At 47.1% G+C, this 20,871-nt stretch overlaps 1 protein-coding gene across 2 annotated transcripts in view; it reads left to right on the plus strand.

The window, feature by feature from the left end:
* The window catches only part of NEDD4L (NEDD4 like E3 ubiquitin protein ligase), a 371,669-nt gene that overhangs the window by 110,222 nt on the left and 240,576 nt on the right, over positions 1 to 20,871 (plus strand). For both annotated transcript variants that reach the window (XM_052660361.1, XM_052660362.1), the window contains exon 2: positions 11,471 to 11,544. In XM_052660361.1, coding sequence (XP_052516321.1) covers positions 11,471 to 11,544 — 74 coding nt within the window. The remainder of the gene's footprint in view (positions 1 to 11,470; positions 11,545 to 20,871) is intronic.

Genomic DNA, 20,871 nt, shown 5'->3' on the forward strand with positions numbered 1-20,871 from the left:
GGAGTCTCTGCCTCCTGAAACCCAAACCTTCTGCCAGTTCCTGCTGGCCAAGCTACACACTCCACGCAGAAATCCAGACTTTATTGTGAGAGGTCAGGTATGACTATTGTGAAAAATAGAGAACTTTAGGGAATTCGCTGGTGGTCCACGGATTAGGACTTCATGCTCTCACTGCCAAGGTCGCAAGTTCAAGATCTGATTGGGAAGCTAAGATCCTGCAAGCCATGTGGTGCAGCCAGAAAAAGTGTATAGAATTATTTTTAAAATATGTGTATTGTTCAGTTGTTCAGTCATGTTTGACTCTCTGAAACCCCATGGACTGCAGCATGCCAGGCTTCCCTGTCCTTCACCATCTCCTGGAGCTTGCTCAAACTCATGTCCATTGAGTTTGTGATGCCATCCAACCATCACATCCTTGGTTGTCCCCTTCTGCCTTCAGTCTTTCCCAGCAGCAGGGTCGTTTCTAATGAGTCAGTTCTTCGCATCAGGCGGCCAAAGTATTGGAGCTTCAGCATCAGTCCTTCCAGTGAATATTCAGGGTTGATTTCCTTTAGGATTGACTGGTTTGATCTCCCTGCAGTCCAGAGGACTCTCAAGAGTCTTCTCTAATACCACGGTTCAAAAGCATCAATTCTTCGGCACTCAGCCTTCTTCTTTTTTTTTTTAATACAAATATGTATATTTTATATATATATAATTTTAGATTTGGAGCTATGAGTTTTGGCTTTCAACAAAGTGCAGTTGTTTATTATCATTTTTAGAACTAGAAACACAAGATAATTCTTCTCTTAGCAATCTGGAAGGAATTTAAAAATGTTTCCTGTCTTATGATTAAGTTTGGAACAAAAAGACCATTGATAACTGGATTCTTTGAAGACCTTTTACATGGAGTTTTACCAAGTCTCTCTGGTGAAAAGAGAATTTTTAATTAGTGTAGGCGAGTGACTGCACCCTTTAAGAGGGACTCTCGCCAGCACCTTCATCCCCTGTATGCTGCTCACGGGCACCTTCCTCGCCTCCCTCCGTCGTCACTGAATTACTGCGGATTCTTGGCATTTGAGGATTTAACATTTCTAACTGAGAGCCAGTGTAAAAACCTATCCACAAGTTTGCATTCTTGCTGAGGCTTGCATTTGAGTCATGCTAGCTAGGAGGCCCATGGAAATGCATGTCACTAGGCCTGTCCCTGACCTTGGCTTGCTGCCCACTGCTGCTGACTCCTCAGCCTGGCAGTGACCCCTGAGGCCATCTGCTCCCTCATCTCTTCTTCAGGATGGATTTTCTAGGTGAAACGATGTGCAATAGTGATGACTATAAAGGAACTTGGGGTGACCACTGGAAATGCCAGAAGTCACAGACATCCAGTGCTGTCACTGAATGAAAAAAATGTAATGCCAGCACTTTTAAGGGCATAATAGTCAAAACAGCATTTGGTGAGGGGGGTGGAAAGGAGGGTATGAGACAGACCTGCGTTTATCAAGCCATGCAGAACTGGGTGAAGAAGTGACAGAAACCGTGTGCATGCTCGAATGCAGCTCTAGTGCAGTTTGTCTCCTGCAACAGCGTTGCTTTTCTGGAGCAGGTGATATGGTTGCAGCCAGTCTGCCCAAATGTAACTGTTTCCAGACTTCCCTCCCACGGGCTTGCCATCTCCTTTGCCTGCAGGGCATCCTTGGGACCTGGATGGCTCCCTCTAGGGTGGTCCGCCACCCCGACTCACCCACTGTTTTCAGTCCCAACCAGCCTTTTGTCTGTGTTCCAGGGTGTCCATAATTCCCTTAAAGGGACCGAGAAGCCCTGTTGAAGTTCTACCTCTTTTCTTGCCTCCCAAATGCGTTTTCTGTGACTGTTTTGCAAGACTTGCAACCTTGCTATGATTCTGGCTTCATCAGCTAAAACTCCCAGATCTTCAGCACACTGGCTGTGAAATCACCATCGCTGCTATGCCTGTATGTATGTAACGATTTTTTAAATGTCTCGAAGCAGAAAGACCATGCTAATACTCCATAGGATTTGCTTTATTAGTCTTCATAGCTCTTAATTGATAAGCATGTAATTTGCATGCTGGTCTTTCATCTTTCAAAAGAGATCTTGACCCTGGAACGTGTGATGACCACAATGCCTCTCTCATTTCCGGATAGCTGCGTCCCATAGTTTAACTCTTCTGCTGTGTTCTAAGTTGTAATTTTAAGGTGAAGTCGCAAGTTGCTCAGTCGTGTCCGACTCTTTGTGACCCCGTGGACTGTAACCTACTAGGCTTCTCTGTCCGTGGGATTCTCCAGGCAAGAATACTGGAGTGGATTGCCATTTCCTTCTCCAGGGGATCTTCCTGATCCAGGGATCGAACCCGGGTCTCCTGCATTGGAGGCAGACGCTTTAACCTCTGAGCCACCAGGGAAGCAGTTGTAATTGGGGTAAGAATAGCGGCCCCTTCCTCCCTCCCATCCTCCTTTCCTATCTTCCCTGTCACAGGACATTACTCAGATGCTGCTCCCTTCTTGCCCTCTATTGGTGCCCTTAGAGCAGCACCATCCCGTGGAACTTTCTGTGATTACGGAAACGTTCTCTGTGCTGTCCAGTACAGTAGCCACTAGACATATGGGACTGTCGAGCACTTAAAATGTGATTAGTGTCGCCAAGAAACTGGATTCTAACTGATTTTAATTACACTTAAAATAGCTTTTAGCTCGTGGCAGCCATATTAGACAGTGCAGCCATGAGGTTTGGTTGAGAATATGACTGTCTAACAAGAAAAAAAAAAGGCAACAGTGATTTATGACTCATGGCAGTAGCCTTTACTTCTTTTTCTTGTATTGAGACATTGTCCCAATTACTGGAAAATCTCAGTTTAGCAAGGAGATAAATTAGACAAATTAGATAAATTAGATAAATCCCACTGTTGCCTGGGATTCTCCCTGCGTGTTAATTCTCTATTGCTGTGTAACAGATTATCCCCAAATTTAGCATCTTAAAACAATAAGGATTATTAGCTCATAGTTTCTGTGCATCCAGAGATCAAAAATGGCTAAGCTGGGTGCCTCTGACTCATGCCTTGCTGGCATATAAGATCTGTCATGAGGTTGCGGTCATGAAGTCAGCCAGGAGGGCTGTCATCAAAGGGCTTAACTGGGGCTGGAGGACCCCCTTCCAAGAAGGTTCATTCACGTGGCTGTCGGCAGGAGCCCTCCTTTCCTCCCTGCAGGGACCTCTCCTCTCCTCTCAGGCTTCTTGAGGGTCCTCACCGCATGGCAGTGTCTGGTTTCCCCTGAATGAATGATCTCAGAGAGAGAGAGTGAGCCACAGTGCTTTTTATGACACAATCTTCAAAGTTACACACTATTATCTCCCCCATAGTCTTATTAGAAAGACGTGGCTAAGTCCAACCCCTTGCCAGGGAGAGAAATGAAGCCCTCCCTCTTCAAGGAATTTCAAGAGTTTGTGGACCTATTTTAAAGCCATACAACATAATTTCTGAAAGTCAGTCACCTTGTGCGTTCAAATTGCTGCTGTTCTGGAGGGCCATCCTTTTCACTTCTTCCCATTTGTTGGGTAGAAGAATGGCTGTAATCTAGTAAAAGTTAAGAAATTGAGATTGTGCAGGATCCAGTGTTTCTGCAGCTTTTTCCACAACTGATATCCTTGGGACTTCTGCTTGTTCCATATGTTATGTATCGGGGTGACGCCGGTGAACAGCTACCGCGGATAGTCTTGTGGGTCAGGGCTGTTTGCTGTCTCTTTATCATGTGAGCTTGAGCTGGACGTGTAGTCTTGGTGCTGAGCTGCCCTTGTTTTCCGTCCTCTATCTTTGTTCTCGTCACACATGTCTCTCGCCTCTGCGCCAGCCCTGTATCCTGGGCGTATTCAGGTGCGTGTGTGTCTAACCCCACAGTTGACTGCTGGGCCCCGAGCAGCAGAGAAGATTGTCTTCTCAGTTTTGTGCGCCTCCTTTCTGCTAGCAAAATGCCTTGAAGATGAATCACTCGGCACATCTTATTTTTGTTGAGTTTGTCATTAGGTCAAAGTGGAGAGCACACAGGGAGAGAGAGAGAAAAGTCACCAGCGCTGTGAGATCAGGGAACCCCTCAAGAGAGGGAATAGGGGAATAGGTTTAGGGGTCAGGAATTGGGGTAGAAAGGAGGTAGAGGGGAGAGGATAGAGCAAGAGTTGGCGACGATGAGAATGTGGGGTGACGGGCTGGTGCAGGTTTCCAGAAATGTACGTTACAGGATCTTGGCTCCTAGTTGGGACAAGAGCCAGGTGGAAATGGAGAGATTAACTGTATCTTCCGGGTATCAGGCACTATGTGGACACTTCCCACATGTTGTCTTATTTTTTAAGGCAACTAAAGTTAGTTGATGTATATATAACTTAGATACTTGAGCGGTACAAAATTATCAATTATCTCTTTTAATCTAGAGTATTTACTGCAAGTGTTAATAATAACTAGAACTACAAATATACTGTAGAATCTGGAAGGTAAAGACATAAATTAATTCAGGGGAGAACAATCAAGAGGTACACTGGCGCCAGACTTCCTCGTCCACATGGACAGCCGGTGTGTATGATACGTGGGGTCACAGTGGATCCCTGTGGACTCAGGCCACTATTTCGAAACCCAGATACCACCTTTTTGGGGTAGGAATCATTTGCCATTGTTAAGAATTGGGAATAAAATAGGAAATAAAGTATTAAAGTTCACCTTCTCAAGGCAGATTCATAGGAGAAAAGGTCAATTCTAGTGTCTTGTGTTGAGTCAGACTTGAGATTTATTTTTACCAAAGGAACCACTTTGATAGATGATGTATTTAAGAGGTTTTATGGGTGGGCATGGGAATCTGGTCACCATTTACACATAGTTTATATGAGCAGGCTACTGAGTTGTTCATGGCAAATAGATTGAGAGACGGTGGAAACAGTGGCTGAGTTGTTGTTGTTGTTGTTTTTTGGCTCCAAAATCACTGTAGATGGTGACTGCAGCCATGAAATTAAAAGACACTTACTCCTTGGAAGGAAAGTTATGACCAACCTAGATAGTATATTCAAAAGCAGAGACATTACTTTGCCAACAAAGGTCCTTCTAGTCAAAGCTATGGTTTTTCCAGTAGTCCTGTTTGAATGTGAGAGTTGGACTATAAAGAAAGCTGAGCCCTGAAGAATTGATGCTTTCGAACTGTGGTGTTGGAGAAGACTCTTGTGAGTCCCTTGGACTGCAAGGAGATCCAACCAGTCCATTCTAAAGGAGATCAGTCCTGAGTGTTCATCGGAAGGACTGATGCTGAAGCTGAAACTCTAGTACTTTGGCCACCTGATGCGAATAACTGACTCATTTGAAAAGACCCTGATGCTGGGAAAGATTGAGGGCAGGAGGAGAAGGGGACGACAGAGGATGAGATGGTTGGATGGCATCACTGACTCAATGGACATAAATTTGGGTAAACTCTGGGAGTTGGAGATGGGCAGGGAGGCCTGGTGTGCTGTGGTTCACGGGGTCGCAAAGAGTTGGACATGACTGAGCGACTGAACTGAACTGAATTGTAAACAACTGACTTACAAAATGAGCATTCAGAATACCATCCATTTTATGGTTTGAGCGCCTTATCTTGTTTAATGTCTCGGTGAAGAATTAGAAAATTAAGTGGGAAGGAGAAATACACGTCAAGTGCAGAGAATCATACTTGTTACCAAATAACAATGCAGGACAGTTGATTAATAGAATGGGGGGAACCTTCAAAGTCATGGGAGAGTCTGGGTTATCTGGCCTCACGCAATCCATATCCAGGTAGTATTTGCATTGTCATAATCCACCTTAGGTAAATATTTGATTCTGGGGAGTCATAACCAGGGACTAAAATGTCACGCATGGATTTTATGAAAGTAATAAAATGCTTCAGAGAGTGTAGCTGCTTGGCGTGGGGTCCACTGCATCTGATAAATGAGTCATATACCTGGTCATGTGTTTCCTTGCAGAGTGGTGATGGCTGCTTATCTGTGTGCAACCTTGTTATTGAAAGGAAGCAAAGATAAGTTTTTACTGAATGTCTGAAACCTGTGTGTAAAAAACTACTTTTTATAAGAGTAGCATTTTCTCTCCTGCTTTCCTGCTCTTAACCTTCAGGGCGAAGTGAAATTTCCTGCAACCACAGCTTGTAAATAGGAAGTGCGCAATAAAGGCCCTCTCCCCTTTTATCTCCCAGCTGTTGATTCCATATTACATGAGTACTCTTTCATTTCTTCCAAATAGACACCTCTATGCCTTTGCAAGTTAGCTAAAATACATGTAGCTGTGTTTTCTTGGAACAAAGATTTCTTCATTTCAGAAATATGGAAACCTGTATTCCTAAGCCTGTGATTTTAAATTTTCTGTTCTTCCCCCTTTTGTATTTTCTGAAGTTTCTACAAAAATGTAGTTTCCAAACAAAAATATTTAATGTTTCAAAAGGGAAAAAATGCAAATAAGCAAAAAGAAGTTATCCATTATCCAGAGATGACCATTCTTATCATCACCCTTTCTAGGGCTTTGCGTGTGCCTGTATATATAGTTGATATTTATTTTAAAATGCAACTGTATTGTAAGGGCAGGCTAACTGCTAAAGCAACCTGCAGCTTTCAGTGAGAATAAGCTATGCAAGACTGTTTGCGCTTCACTGCCTGGGAAGGGTCAGTAGGTGAAGGTGGAAGGGGCAGAGTGAGGCAGGAGAGTCGCCCCCTTCTTGGCTTTCAAAATTTTCTGTTGGGCAGCGGAAGGGGGACGAGATTGGAGGTGGGTGAGTGGGAGGGTCTTACCGACCTTGTCTGGAAAATGCAGCAGTCATTTCTGCCCACGTCTCATTGGCCAGAACTTAGTCACATGACCGCACCCAACTGCAAGGTGTGCTGGGAAATGTAGTCTATTTGCCGGTCCTAGTCGAAAGGGGAAGCCGCGTGTTCAAATACGTGCTGGTCTCTAAGTTGTGTAAAACGTTTTGTAACTTTCTTAAAAAAAAAAAAGTTTATTTTGAACATGATTTTGTGGGCAAAGTCTGGTCCCCTCTCCATCTCCACGGTATGTGAAACCCCACTCTCTCTTTCCAGATCTCCTTATAATTGGTCTCCCTGCTTCTGGTCTTGGTCCCCTGAAGTGACTGTCCCCCAGCAACTGAAGGGATCTTTAAAAAACTGAAGTCAAATGTTGTCACTGTCCTGCTTGAAACTTTCCAAAGATGGTTGCAGTTATGCCCCCCACCCTCCACGAGGCTGGCCCGCCACACTCTGACCCCACCGGCCATGCTGCCCCCGCCCCTGCAGCCTCTCCCCTTGGGCTTGTCCTCTGAGGCGATGGGAGCTGCCAGCGCCTCTGCCTGAGTCCCCCACAGCCCACCACCTGCTGTCTTCTTCAACTTTCAGCTCAGATGGCACCTCTCCAGCTACCAGTCATACATAGATCTCCTCCCTCCCTCCCTCCATGTGGTTGCTTTTTTTTTTTTTTTAACTGTGCTGTTGTAGTCCGAGCAGTCACCACCATCAGAAAACATCTGGCTGCTTGTTTGGATTTGCTTGTACCCCAGCTCTCTGTTCACTAGACTGTGGGTTCCTTTAAGTGGGGGGAGCTTCATTTTGCTCCCATCTCTATCCCGAGGTAATGAGTCTGGCCGCTATGGCTGCTTAATACATACTTGTGCGATGAATGAAGATCCTGACAGAGTGCACACATTTTTAATGACAGTACTATAGCCCACTGCATGGAATTTCCATGAATATTTCAATGTCTACTTTTGTGTCTTTTACATAAATGCTTTGATGGCTCTTATCCAGTGTTTTTGGGATTTTGGTACACGTATCTGTGTGTATTTTCTTAGGATTGATTCCTAGGTGAGAATTTGTTTACTGAATCAGTGTATGTGCAAAAGTCTAATGTGTTCAGAGCCTCTGGATGTGTTTCTCCACGTGGTTGAGCACACTCTCAGCACTGAAATGTGGGCAGGGTAGGGTAGAGGTTCTGTCTGTCTTCATGGCTGAATCCCTAAATCTTAGAACAGTTGTTCATGCTTACTGAATGAATACATCAGTTTTCATAAAAAATTCTAAGTATCCCTTAATTTAAGCTTATTTTTATTCATTTATTTGTAGAAATGTTCTCTGATTTTTAAAATGTATGTTTTTGCAGAGCAGGTCTGTCCAATGTAAGAACATCCACCCAATGTTAAACCCAAGGGCACTGCTGTTAGCAGGGCTCATCTTATTCCTTAGAACCCAGTCAAAGTTCCATTGAGCCCCCTATGGAGTTGGTGGAAAGTCCAGGACTCTGTTCAGGATTTTCCAAAACCCCAAAGGATGTGCAACAGGGGATTTCTAACCAGAACCCTTGTCTTCTCCTCTGTGCCTGTGACTGACTGGATCTTGGTTTCCTTCACGCTGTCCCTTCTTTATTGCCCCCATATCAGCCACAGGTGCATAACTAGGTGAGCTGCTCTGAGCTGGTCTTTGGAAGGAGCTACTGCTTTGCAGACCCTTCCCCCTCCTCCCCCCCTCACAGGTCCTTTCACCCCCCTGCTGCTACATCACACATCTGCTTCAGCCAGCCTGCAGGACCGGCCTGGAGGTGAAGCGCTTTCCTTTAATGGTATCCATCCTCTGGGAGTTCCAGCTGACATCGCCCCTGTGCACAGTGGTGTTGGGGAGAATTGCTGATTTGCAGGATCTGTTATTGGTAGAGGATGGCAGAGTTGAGATGGGGGAGGCAAGGTGATAGATAAAATATGTTCATCTCCTTGTCCTCATTTCTTCTTCTGAATGGTTCCTTATTCCCCCAAGTAAAGTCTTAACCTTTTTGCCTGGCAAACAAGGATTTCATTTTAACCTGTGGTTCTCAGTTGGTATGCTATGGGTACTTCTGTGTGCATGAGTCATGTCTGACTCTGTGCAACCTCGTGGACTGTAGGGTGCTAGGCATCTCTGTCCATGGGATTTTCCAGGTAAGAATACTGGCGTGGGTTACCATTTCCTTCTCCAGGGGATCTTCCTGACCCAGGGATCGAACCTACATCTCATGTATTGGCAGGCAGATTCTTTACCACTGAGCCACCTGGGAAGCCCATAGGCATTCGTAAGTGGGTCATAAACTCTTCCCAGGTGTACCAGGAACTCTCCATAGGTGTATTGCCAAAGTTTGATCCACGTGTAAAAAATACTTAAACTGTGGCATTACTTGAGCTGAGTAGGCCAAAAAGTGAAGAAAGTTGCTTAGTCGTGTCCAACTTTTTGTAACCCCGTGGACTGTAACTGGCCAGGCCCTTCTGTCCATGGAATTCTCCAGGCAGGAATACTGAGGTGGGTTGCCATGCCCTCCTCTAGGGAATCTTCCAAACCCAGGGACTGAACCCAGGTCTTCCACATTCCAGGCAGATTCTTTATTTACTGTCTGAGCCACCAGGGAAGCCCCAAGAATACTGGAGTGTGTAGCCATTCCCTTCTTCAGCAGCTCTTCCCAAGCCAAGGATCAAACCTGGATCTCTTCACACTGCAGGCAGATTCTTTACCATCTGAGCTGGCCAGAGGACCTGTCAAATGATGGCTACGGGTACAGCTTGCTGTGAGAAATGGAAAGCCTTAGCCTAGAGAACATGCTAAGAAGGAATCCCTGATGATTGGTGGTGAGCTGAGTGTGTAAGAGAAAGGGAAGCATGCTCAGCACCTGCTTCAAGGACCAAGAGAAGGCTGTGTAACCTTGGGAGATTTAGTAGGTCCGGTAGTATGGCCCTGTTTTAGTTATCTCTCACCTGGTTGAATGCTTTCGTGAAAGTTGAAGTGAAGTGATGTTGCTCAGTCGTGTCCGACTCTTTACGATCCCATAGACTGTAGCCTACCAGGCTCCTCCGTCCATGGAATTTTCCAGGCAAGAATACTGGAGTGGGTTCCTCCTCCAGGGGATCTTCATGACCCATGGATCGAACCCAGGTCTTCCGCATTACAGGCAGACGCTTTGCCTCTGAGCTACCAGGGAAGCCCTTCATGAAGGCTGGAAAACATTAAATCCTGTCAGACCTGAATGCAGGCCTCATTGGAAAGGCAATAAGAGACACACGTTTGTGTCCCTTGTTGTGTTTGCATGTGAGCAGCCTTCTGCTTAGAGTGGATGGTTGGAGGGGTGAAGAATCCTGGAAAGGAAAGGTTCTCAAACATGTGTGTGATTGCATATATGTGTCCTTGATCTGAGCGGCTAGTGGACGAGGGTTCAGCACCCTTTTCCCATATTTTATTTCACCCTGCCTTCATCTCCTTTGGCATGACAGAACCTACAGGTCACTCAAGGGCTTCTTTCCCTCACCTATGTCTTCTCTAAACACATTAGGCGGACAAATTTCGTATTACTTTTCTCTAGCCCCTCTGCACATGGGTCCCCAACGGCTCCATCCAGAGCTATTTTTCGTTCTCACTCTTGGATAACTTCTCACACATCTTGAGCTCTACCTGCCAACTCTACACTGAAAACTCCCAAGTATCTAGCCAAGACTAGGTGTCTCTCCTATTTATCTATTTAGTCATCTTCCCCCCCACCCCCGCCATCTGGTTGTTTCATATGGCACCTGGAATTCAACTGGATCCTCTATTTCAATTTATGTTAAGACTTAGTGACTGAAACCGGAAACCTGAGGGTTATCCTGGCTTTCGTCTTCCGCTCCCTGTAAGCCGTCCCATCTGTCCCGAATGTCTTAGCCGCAGACTCGCCCTTCTCCCGTCCTGGCCCCGCCGCATGGCCCTGTGCTGTCGCTGTGCTCACCCCTCTCAGTAGACCACCAGCGTGTTCAAGCCCAGGCTCAGTGCCCACTGCCTTGGAGCTGCTTAGAAAACATTGGAATGAATGGATAAGCGGGTGGATGAATGAATGAATGGCTTCTGAGATGGTTTGGGGTCATTTCCATTTGGGATGATGCTTTTTCTTTCTTTTTACTGGCACGAGACATTATTTTTGCTTGCCAGCGCTGACATTTTGAAACTGTAATTTTGAGAAGAGATTTGTACCATGTGAAATTCCTCTCTCAGCCCTCACACGCATGTATATCCACTTCAAAGGAGGAATTATTTATGAAATTCATGGTATCTTGTTGCACTTGGGCATTCACCTCAGTGGTTTCATGTATGCGGCTGTGTTCTTGCTACAGCTGGGAAATATGCCCTATCAATGGTAGAAATAATTGATCTGCATGACCTAGTTTGAATTAAACTTGTGCTTAATTAACTTGGTTGCTGTAAATGTCGAGGGTTGTAGGACATCCACTGGCTTATTCAGTCTTTGCAGTATATTCTAAGGGTTGTAGGATTTCAGAGCAGGAATAGTGCCTGTGGAATTTAGTCTAAGGAAGGATCGATCACCCATTGCTTTGTTCCAGATCTCACCACTAGACTGAAGAGGAATCATTGACTTTGTGTATTGGGTAAGAAAATGATGGATCAAAAGTCTGTTTTTAATCTATTTTTCCCCCCTCTCCAACAGGGAGAGTCCCGTATTCTCAGAGTGAAGGTTGTTTCTGGAATCGATCTCGCCAAGAAGGACATCTTCGGAGCCAGGTATGTCTGCTTTGCTGTTATGTAGGTTTCTGGAGTTTAAGCAAAAACTTTTCGAATTCAGGCACATCCATGGGAATCACCTGGAGGGAGGGGGGCGGGTTCTTAAAGCAGAGATTGCTGCCCCCCTCCACCAGTTTCTGACTGAGTAGGCAATGCAGATACAACTGGTTCAGGGTCCACATTCTTGCAGGGGTATAGACCTTGGTCTCAGCTGGGCTGGCTTGGCCTTCCCATGGGTTTAATGAGGAAATTAGATTCAGATGTTTCTGTTTTTCTGCAGCAGAAAAATAAGTTTGAGAATGTGTTTGTGTTCACTTTAGTATATTCCTTTTGTGGTGTGTGTGCGTGCTTGTTTTTCATCAGCTCTAGCTGAGGGAAACAAAGGATCATTTTGTTCCTGGGAGAACTGGGTATTTTTCTGACATGTGTAATTTTGGAATTAAGAGATTGGGTGACTCCTGTGGCATTTACAGAAGCACTGGCAGCCTGATCACTCGGGGTGTCTCAGCTTTTTAGTTCTGGGTGTTGCACCGGGTATTCCTGTATTTTTCAGTCAGCCCTATTGACTCTTGACAGTGTGTTGCCAGAAGTTGTAAGACCTGGGAGCAGAGTGAGGATTAGAGCTGCTGGGAGCTAGAATTTGAACCAGATTTCAGAGAAGAAAGCCCTTTTGAACTTTTGGCCTAAAGGTTACTGCAGAAGTTGATCTAATTTATCTTCCCTGTCTAATGGAAACAGGAAAGGTCAGTGCTTAAATCCTGAAGGGCTGCCAGTGGCCTGCCACATATGCCAGTGGTGCTGAAATGGATCGCTGGCCCTTCTCAGGACACCCTCTTCATGTTGGGTACCCCATGGGGTTGAACCATGAGGGCCATGCTGGCCGCTAGCGTCCCCTCGTCGAAACCCTGGCTCATCGTCTGTGTCCCCAGGACGGTGGCCCGTGGTGATGCTTGGGCCTCAGGGCCTCAGCCTGACCCTGGAGACGCTGCGTGACGAGGCTCATTCTGTCCAGCTCCGCTCGTCCTCCCACACCTCACTGATGCCCCTGACTGCCGTTGGTCAGACCTCTTCTACGTGCTGTCCTGTTACCAGGCCTGCTTTTTTTCATCCAATACTGGCTTGTTTATTAGGCTGCTCTGGGTCTTAATTGCGGAATGCAGGATCTTTTTTCAGTTGCAGTGTGTGGGGCCTTTAGTTGCGGCGTGAGAACTCTTTGAATTGTGGCATGTGGAATCTAGTTCCCTGAACAGGGATTGAACCCGGGGCGTCCACACTGGGAGCTTGGAGCTTAGCTACTGGATCCCCAGGGAAGTCGCACCATGCCTGCTTTGAGTTTATTTAGCAAAGAAATCACTAAGCTACTAATGACTTGCACCTGGTGAAATGACCATCAAGAAATCCAGGTATACCTCACTTTATTGCACTCCCCAGAGTACTGTTTTTTTTTTTTTTAAAACAAATGGAAGGTTTGTGGCAACTGTGTTGTCAGACGATGGTTGACATTGCTTTTTAAGCAAGAATGTATTTTTTAATTAAGGTACTTACACTTTAAAAAAAAGTGCTATTGCACATCCAACAGACTATACATAACTAATATGTGGACTGTTTATAAGTATTGCACATCTAAAGACTAAAAGTAGCTCTGTGATACGTCGTGGGAAGCCCGAGTTGGTGTGGCTCAGTGTGTGATGATATTTGCTTTATTGTGGGGCCCTGAAACTGATCCCGCAGTATCGCCTATAAATAAATAAAACTGATGCATGTTCAGTATCGGGGAAATAATTTTTAAAAATCTCTCATGCTTCAGTGTGCCCAGATGACTGACTGAGGGTTAGCTTTCTGAGTCGTCTCACCAGGACACAATGCGCTCTGGGGCGCTGCCGCCAGCCTGAGCTCCAGGTGCTGGGCAGGGAGACGGACCTCACCTGCAGTTTTTCTCATTTGACTGCGAAGTCCCCTGAGTGGCTTACCAGGCGCCTGAACCAATGCTCTAACGTTTCACTTTCCTCTTACTAAACGAGACATTTATTGGAGACTGAGGCTTCTTACTTTTTAGCATCTTCTACTACTTAACAGGCACCAGCACCAAGAACAGAACTGAGCCGGTTGGTTTTTCACGTTCCACATTTGCACACTGACTAGTAGATTGTGTTTTATGTCAAAAAAAATAAAAAAATGCCTATCGTTCTCGCTGACTCTGCATCAAATGTTAGGGTTTGGAAGAAAGAGGCTGGATTTGGAAAATTTCAGTCACTTTTCCTTAAATTCATTTTCGTTTTGTTTTATCCAAAACTCTTCATTAAAAAAAAAAATTGAAATGGATTCAGATTATGTTTTTCAGCCTGTTCAGAAGATCTGAGGTTAAAATTGGAGCGGAATTGAGCTCCAAATCTTATAAGAGCCAAGCAGAGCTGAGTCTTAAGTTGTTATCATTTATATGAGAAGAGAAGGGATCATTTCTCGGGGACAGATTAGAGAGGAGTTACAGATAATGCCTCAAGACGTTCAGTGGAAAGAAGCAGTGTCGCAGCTTCACGGACTGGGTTCCAGAAAAGGAGTCAGAAGCTCTGAGTCTGGTTCTGCGCTTCGCTGTCTCAGTGCCGTGAATTCCGCACACACCTGCCTGCCCCCCTCTCTCTCTCCTCCTCTCTAAGATACCACCCATCTCCAAGGACCCATTTGCCGGTGAGTGGGTGGCCCTGGGAGGGCTAGGAGACCGAGCGGGGCCACTCCACGCTGGCCTCTCCCAGGAGAAGGGCGCCAGCTCGCGCCCTATCATTTGCCTGGTGACCTGAAGGCTCTTCGACGTTATCTGGAGCACCTCCTTTCAAGTCACCTCCGGTACATTAGCAGAAAGCAGGGAGCAAGGAGGGCAGTTTCCTGGGGTCGGAGAGAACCCCAGGGTGACTCTGGTCCACCGGTAGCAGTCATGTATCCTAAGGGCGGCAGGGGCGAGCGTGGCCGATTGTTGCAGTCTTCTGTGCTTCTCACTCCCCAGAGTGAGACCCTTTTCTCCGTGTCATCCTGAACCACAACCCGGCAGGCCCCCTTTTCCCCCAGCCCCTGTCAATGAATGTCCCCTCCACCTCTGCACCTCACAGCAACTGACCCCAACATTTTTGACATCAGGGACCAGTATCGTGGAGGTTTTTCCATGGATGAGGGGAGGCCATGAGGGGGCTGGTTAGGGGGATGATTCAAGTACATTGCATTTATTGTTCACTTTATCTCTATTATTACTAGCAGTACATATATCAGTCCACCTCAGACCATCAGGCATTACATCTGGGAGGTTGGGGACCTCTTCCTTGTACGACCCCAGTTCTCCCTTCACAGAAGGGGGGCTGGGTAGGGGCTGGGAGCCCTGATGGTTGGAGGAGGAAGGACAGTTTTCATCAGTGGCATTGTTGGAAACTTGGACGTGATAGAAATGATACAGGATTAGACGTGCTGGGATTTGGATTTATAGTCTGGAGTCACAGGAGGCTGTCTGGGTCACTTGGCCTGAGGATGGGGGTCATGGTGGGTGGGGGGAGGGGTGGGTATGTTGGTCGGAGTAGGTGATGCTGTTGGGGGCGACCAGTGCCCTGCCGGGTGGGCTCCTGGCCCCTTGGAGGCTGCAGACCTGAGGACCAGTGTCTGGACCTGCCTCCGGGCTTGGGTGGCCGACGCAGCTGCACCTGAAATCCTCCCAATCCAGCGCCAAGGACACAGGGTCACTTTGCAGCTTCCGTCCAGCAAAGTCTCACTTGATTGAAAGGGCCTTTGTTGGAAGATGATAACTGAGCTCTTGCTCCCCTGGGACTTCTGAGCCGTTGGTCTGTGTGGAGAATGGCTGTAGTAGAGAAAGATGTCTTCTTTTGGGCCCAGCCTTCAGGGGAAGAAGGGCAGACCTCTCATCTGTCATCGCAACAGGGACACCCTTGTGTGGAACAAGTGCTGGATCAAATGGGACGTCAGGACCCGGGGTCCAGATGGAGACAGTGGTCACCCAAGGCAGAGACCCCCCCCCCCCCCCCCCCCCCCCCCCCCCCCGTCTTTATGGTCCACACTATGACAAACATGCTGTGTGAGCTTTTAGAAAGGCGTTTTTTTTTTTTTAAGCGTGAGCAAAAGAAAATCGGACTCTTTCAAAAAGTAGGCCATGTGTAAAATGCCAGTGACACATCTAAAGGAAAGTAAAGTCATGTTGAAAACACTGCATCCAGAGGGTTCCCGCTTCTGTTTTGGAAATGGGTGGTCTTCGTGGGACTGAGCTCAGTGTTTCCGGGTCAAGGAGACTCCGCCCTCCGCGAGGTTCCCTGGACTCCGTGCCGCTGGGCGGGCTATTGCTGCTTGCTTCCTCAAGTGGCTCACTGACCTCCACACCTCTCGCCCTCCAGCGTGCTGCAGAGCGTTTTGAGCTGAGGCGCAGACCTGGACAGGTAACTCTTCCCATGTGGTTTGATCCGCCTTCACCTGTGGGCTGAAAACCCAGTCTCCTGTTGAGGTGGCGGTTTCGGTCCCTTGGTAAGGCGGTGCACCAAGCCCTCACTGGTCAGCTTGACGCCCGCTCGGGTCCCGCCCGGGCCGCCGCCTGCCTTTCCCCCCAGCTCCTGCGGTCCCCCCAGTCCCCTAGCAGGTCACACCCTTCCATAGGCCCTATGACCTGGAAGGAGTGCTGTGTGCATCGCCCCGTCATTTTATAACTGTTTCTTTCTCCCAGACTACATTTTTAACTTCTGACAGCGAGGGTTTATTTTTACTTATTTTTGACTCCCCCTGCCTTACAGGGTACCAGCACATGGTGGATTCTCAAGAAGCAGTAAACAGTGACCTCATCTCTCCCCTCCCCTGCTTTTCCTGCCTCTTCATGGAAAGCCCACAGTCCTCTAAGTGCCTGAAATGTGCTGCGTCTTTTGCCTTGGCGGTGCTTTCCCTCTGCCTGGGGTCTGCTCACATCCTTCCTGGGGCCATTCTCCCATCTCTCTGCCGGGCTCCCCAGCCCAAGAGGAGGAAACGACTCTGGCCCCTGGGCCATCCTGGCTCCGCCAGTTTTCCCCTCCCCCATCCCTCATCGCAGCACAGAGGCTGTAGCTCTTATTCTTGTTAATAAGCCCAGAGATCTTGCACAGGGCAGTTGGCTTGGCTTGACTTCAGTAGTAGAGTCTAATGATGGCAGCAGTGGTGCAGGGTGGCCTGGGGTTCCTCCAGAAAGGGTCCGCTTTCTCATTCTCAGAGGTGCTATTAGCTCATCAGGCATCGCCCTCACCCCCCAGTTCTGCCACTCAGGGCAGGTACTTTTTGTAGTTTTCACGAAGGATATGTGTAGACCAGTGGAGGGAGCCTGCCTGGGATCCTGACGCAAAATGAGTGAGGGGGGAGGGAGCACAAAGGCTGGTGTCAGAAGAGCATCTCGGGGTCCTGCAGGGTGGCCAGCAGAGGGTCTCCGTTTGATGTTGATGTTTTGGCAGAATCACCGCTCCCAAGCCCACAGCAGGGAATACTTTCTTGTGGCAGTGGATCTACAAATTTCTATGTTGTGGGGGCGGGGGGGGCCATGAGGCTGAGCTGGGGCTGCGATGGAAGGTCAAGACCCTGACCTTGACCCTCAGTATTAGGATCAGGATGGGGCAAAGGGTGTGAGTCATGGGTTGGGGAGCACAAGGCCGTCCAATCAGACAGAAGTGGGACCGGTGAGCTGGGCTCTTCACCAGCAGTGAAGGTGGGACAACTCTGACTTCCTGGAAAGTCTTTTAGGCATTCTCCCATCCAAGTACTAACCAGGCCCCATCCTGCTTAGCTTCTGAGATCAGATGGGATTGGGCGTGTTCAGGGTGGTACTGCCGTAGACTTAGGCGCTTTCTAATGTGGCCGAGTGAGTGAGTCCCGGTGTTTGGCCACAGTGATGTGTGCAGTCAGGGGTCCGTGCTTTCCCACGTGGGGCACGAGGAAGGCGGGGGTGAGTCACGATGGCCCGTGTTTGTTGATCGTGTCCTACGTGCCAGGCACGACCTGACCTATTTACAGAGTTGGCTGGATTCTCCCTAAAGCCCTTATGCCGCAGGCCCTATTGGTCTTTCCAGTTTGCAGATAAGGAAAATGAGGCAAAAAAGATAAGTTGCAAAGGCTACATACCACCAGTATGTTTGAGAGCTCTGAGCTGAGCAAGTGTCTAGGCCCTAAGCGTATGTTTTCCAGACTGTTTGGAGTGCTCCTGGAGTTGGCTGGCCCAGTGCGTGGAGTGTGATACGAAGTCATTAGAATCTGCCTAAAGTTTACGAAGAGGGGATAATTGTCTCCATCTTTTGGCTGAGGAAATCGGGGTTCAGAAGCATTGTGATCAGCCCAAGATGAAACCACTCTAGTGAGTGGTTGGGACCAAGTTGAGTCCAGATTTATCTGATTTCAGAGTTCTTTCCCATGGTAGGTTAATACTCATCTTGAGTGACTAAGGTTCAGCTTATTAGATGGGCCATTGGATTAGATGACTGTTAGATTTGATGACCAGGCAGTTTTTTAAAAGCATATTTAAAGAACTAGCCAGTTTGTGTGATGGCAGCTAACCAAGTTTCTAGAGTTGTGAGTGAATATCATCAAGTATTAGGGGGCTTCCCGGGTGGCGCAGTGGTAGAGAATCTGTTTGCTGGTACAGAAGACAGGGTTGATTCCTGGGTTGGGAAGATCCAGTATTCTTGGCAAACCACTCCAGTATTCTTGCCTGGAGAATCCCATGGACAGAAGAGTCTGGCGGGTTACAGTCCATGGGGTTGCAAAGAGTCAGACGTGACTGAGCATGCAAGAGGGAGAAAGACCATCCAGTATTAGATTTCAGATAGATGTACTTTGCTAAGTAAGATCTTTTAAGTTTGTTTTTAACTTAAAATATCTTTGGGGTTTCAAACTGTGTTCTTTCTCAGTCAAGCTTGTATCTTGAGGCATTTAACCTTTAGTCACAGGCTTAAGCGGTGACTGAATTAGGAACATTTAATGCACCCTCCCCCTTTTCCCTCCTTAATTATGATCAGAGTCTGTATTTCAGGTTAGGGTGGGTGAAATGCTTTTGGGATCACAAAGCTGCTCCTCAAATTGAGCAGCTTTGGTGAAGACAAACCAGCTTTCAGTTCAATTGCTCAGTCGTGACCCCATGGACCAAAGCCCACCAGGCCTCCCTGTCTGTCACCAACTCCCAAGAGTTTACTCAAACTCATGTCCATTGAGTCGGTGATGCCATCCAACCATCTCATCCTCTGTTGTCTCCTTCTCCTCTCGCCTTCAATCTGTCCCAGCATCGGGGTCTTTTCCAACGAGTTAGCTCTTCGCATCAGGTAGCCAAAGTATTGGGGTTTCAGCTTCAGCATCAGTCCTTCCAATGAATATTCAGGACTGATCTCCTTTAGGATGGACTGGTTGGATTTCCTTGCAGTCCAAGGACTCTCAAGAGTCTTCTCCACCACCACAGTTCAAAAGCATCAATTCCTCGGCGCTCAGCTTTCTTTATAGTCCAACTCACATCCGTACATGACTACTGGAAAACCTATAGCTTTGACTAGATGGACCTTTGTTGGCAAAGTAATGTCTCTGCTTTTTAATATGCAGTCTAGGTTGGTCATAGCTTTTCTTCCAAGGAGCAAGTGTCTTAATTTCATAGCTGCAGTCACCATCTGCAGTGATTTGGGAGCCCAAAAATATAAAGTCTCAATGGACATGAGTTTGAGTAAACTCTTGGGGGTTGGTGACGGACAGGGAGGCCTGGTGGGCTTTGGTCCATGGGGTCACAACTGGGCAATTGAACTGAAAGCTGGTTTGTCTTCACCAAAGCTGCTCAATTTCCACTGTCTCTCCATCTATTTGCCATGAAGTAATGGGACTGGATGCCATGATCTTAGTTTTCTGAATATTGAGTTTCAAGCCAACTTTTTCACTCTCCTCTTTCACTCTCGTCAAGAGGCTCGTTAGTTGTTCCTCGCTTTCTCCCATGAGGATGGTGTCATCTGGTATCTGAGGTTATTGAGAGAATTTTATAAAAGTTGTTGTGTGGGAGGCTCCAAGACCCATATTGGAGAGTTGCTTCTTTGGCACAGTTTCTTCTCCATTGTGTGCTGAGCTGGTAGCCTTACACTATACCTGTTTGAGTTGCTGTCATTTTTTTCTTTGGGCAGCTGGTGAAATTTAAAACACGTACGGACTTGGGTATTGGAGGGATGTAGCCACAGTCCTTCCATCTGCGAGCAACTGAGACTAATGGGGACTTAATGCCATGTGACGATAGCTCTGTGGCACCAGCTCACCCCCATCCCCCTGGTCTAGGTTGTTAACACTTTGCCACATTGGCTGCGTCTGTTGCTTTTTCTCCTGAAGTATTCTAAAGTGAATTGTAGACATCTTGACATTTAGCCCCTGCATACTTCAGCTTGCATCTCTAGGGAAAAAAAAGGCAAGAACAAAAGTGAAGAACATATTACTTTTAGCCACCCTGCGGTTTTCACAAAATTAACAGTAATTGCCTGATGGACTCTCTTACCTAGTCCATGATCTGAATTCCTCCAGATAAAAGGCCCTGAAATGCCTTTTACGATTGGGCTGTTTAACCCAGAATTCTGTTGCGAGTCATGTATTGCAGTTAGCTGTGAGGTCTCTTAAGAGCCTGTTAATCTAGAACAGTCTTGTCGCCCCTTTTTGAATGACCTTGAGGGATCAGTACATTGTCTCTCTGACCACATTTGATTGCTTCCCGTGGTATCAAACACTGTGCTCCTCTTTCTCCTGGGTTTCCTGTACATTAGGAGCTGGATCTGAAAGCTTGATCAAATCCAGTTTAGACCTGTAGTTCAGGAAAGGGGGCTGCTGTTTGATCAGGCAGGACCCAGCATCTGGTTGTCCTGTGACTGATGGAGCTAAAATCCATCCCCGGGTTACAGTCTGTTCCCTTCACTGTAAAATTGAATCTGCCCAGGTAGCCAGCAAGAAATGGGCAAGGGGACAGTTTGGCACTAGAGACATGTAAATTGTAAATATTACTTTGCTTTTTCTCCCGAAAGATCAGACGTTGTTTTTTCCTTTGCCCCTTTTGGAAAACAGCAAACAGAAGAACTCTCCTCCTTTAACAGATGGGGAAACTGCGAGGCCATAAGTGCCTTGAGGGTCCCTTTGCTAAACTGCCAGTGCTTCTAGGATGCAGTGAGGCCAGGGTTTGTGTAGAGTCAGGGTTTGTTTAGTGGGAGTTCTGTGCTGAATCCAGAAGTGCGTCTGTTTGGTCTGCGGTACATTAAAGTGAAAAGTGTTAGTCTCTCAGCCGTGTCCGACTCTTTGAGACTCATGGACTATAGCCTGCAAAGCTCCTCTGTC

This window comes from Budorcas taxicolor, chromosome 22 (genome assembly GCF_023091745.1).
Source record: "Budorcas taxicolor isolate Tak-1 chromosome 22, Takin1.1, whole genome shotgun sequence".
In the NCBI taxonomy this organism is placed as follows: domain Eukaryota; kingdom Metazoa; phylum Chordata; class Mammalia; order Artiodactyla; family Bovidae; genus Budorcas; species Budorcas taxicolor.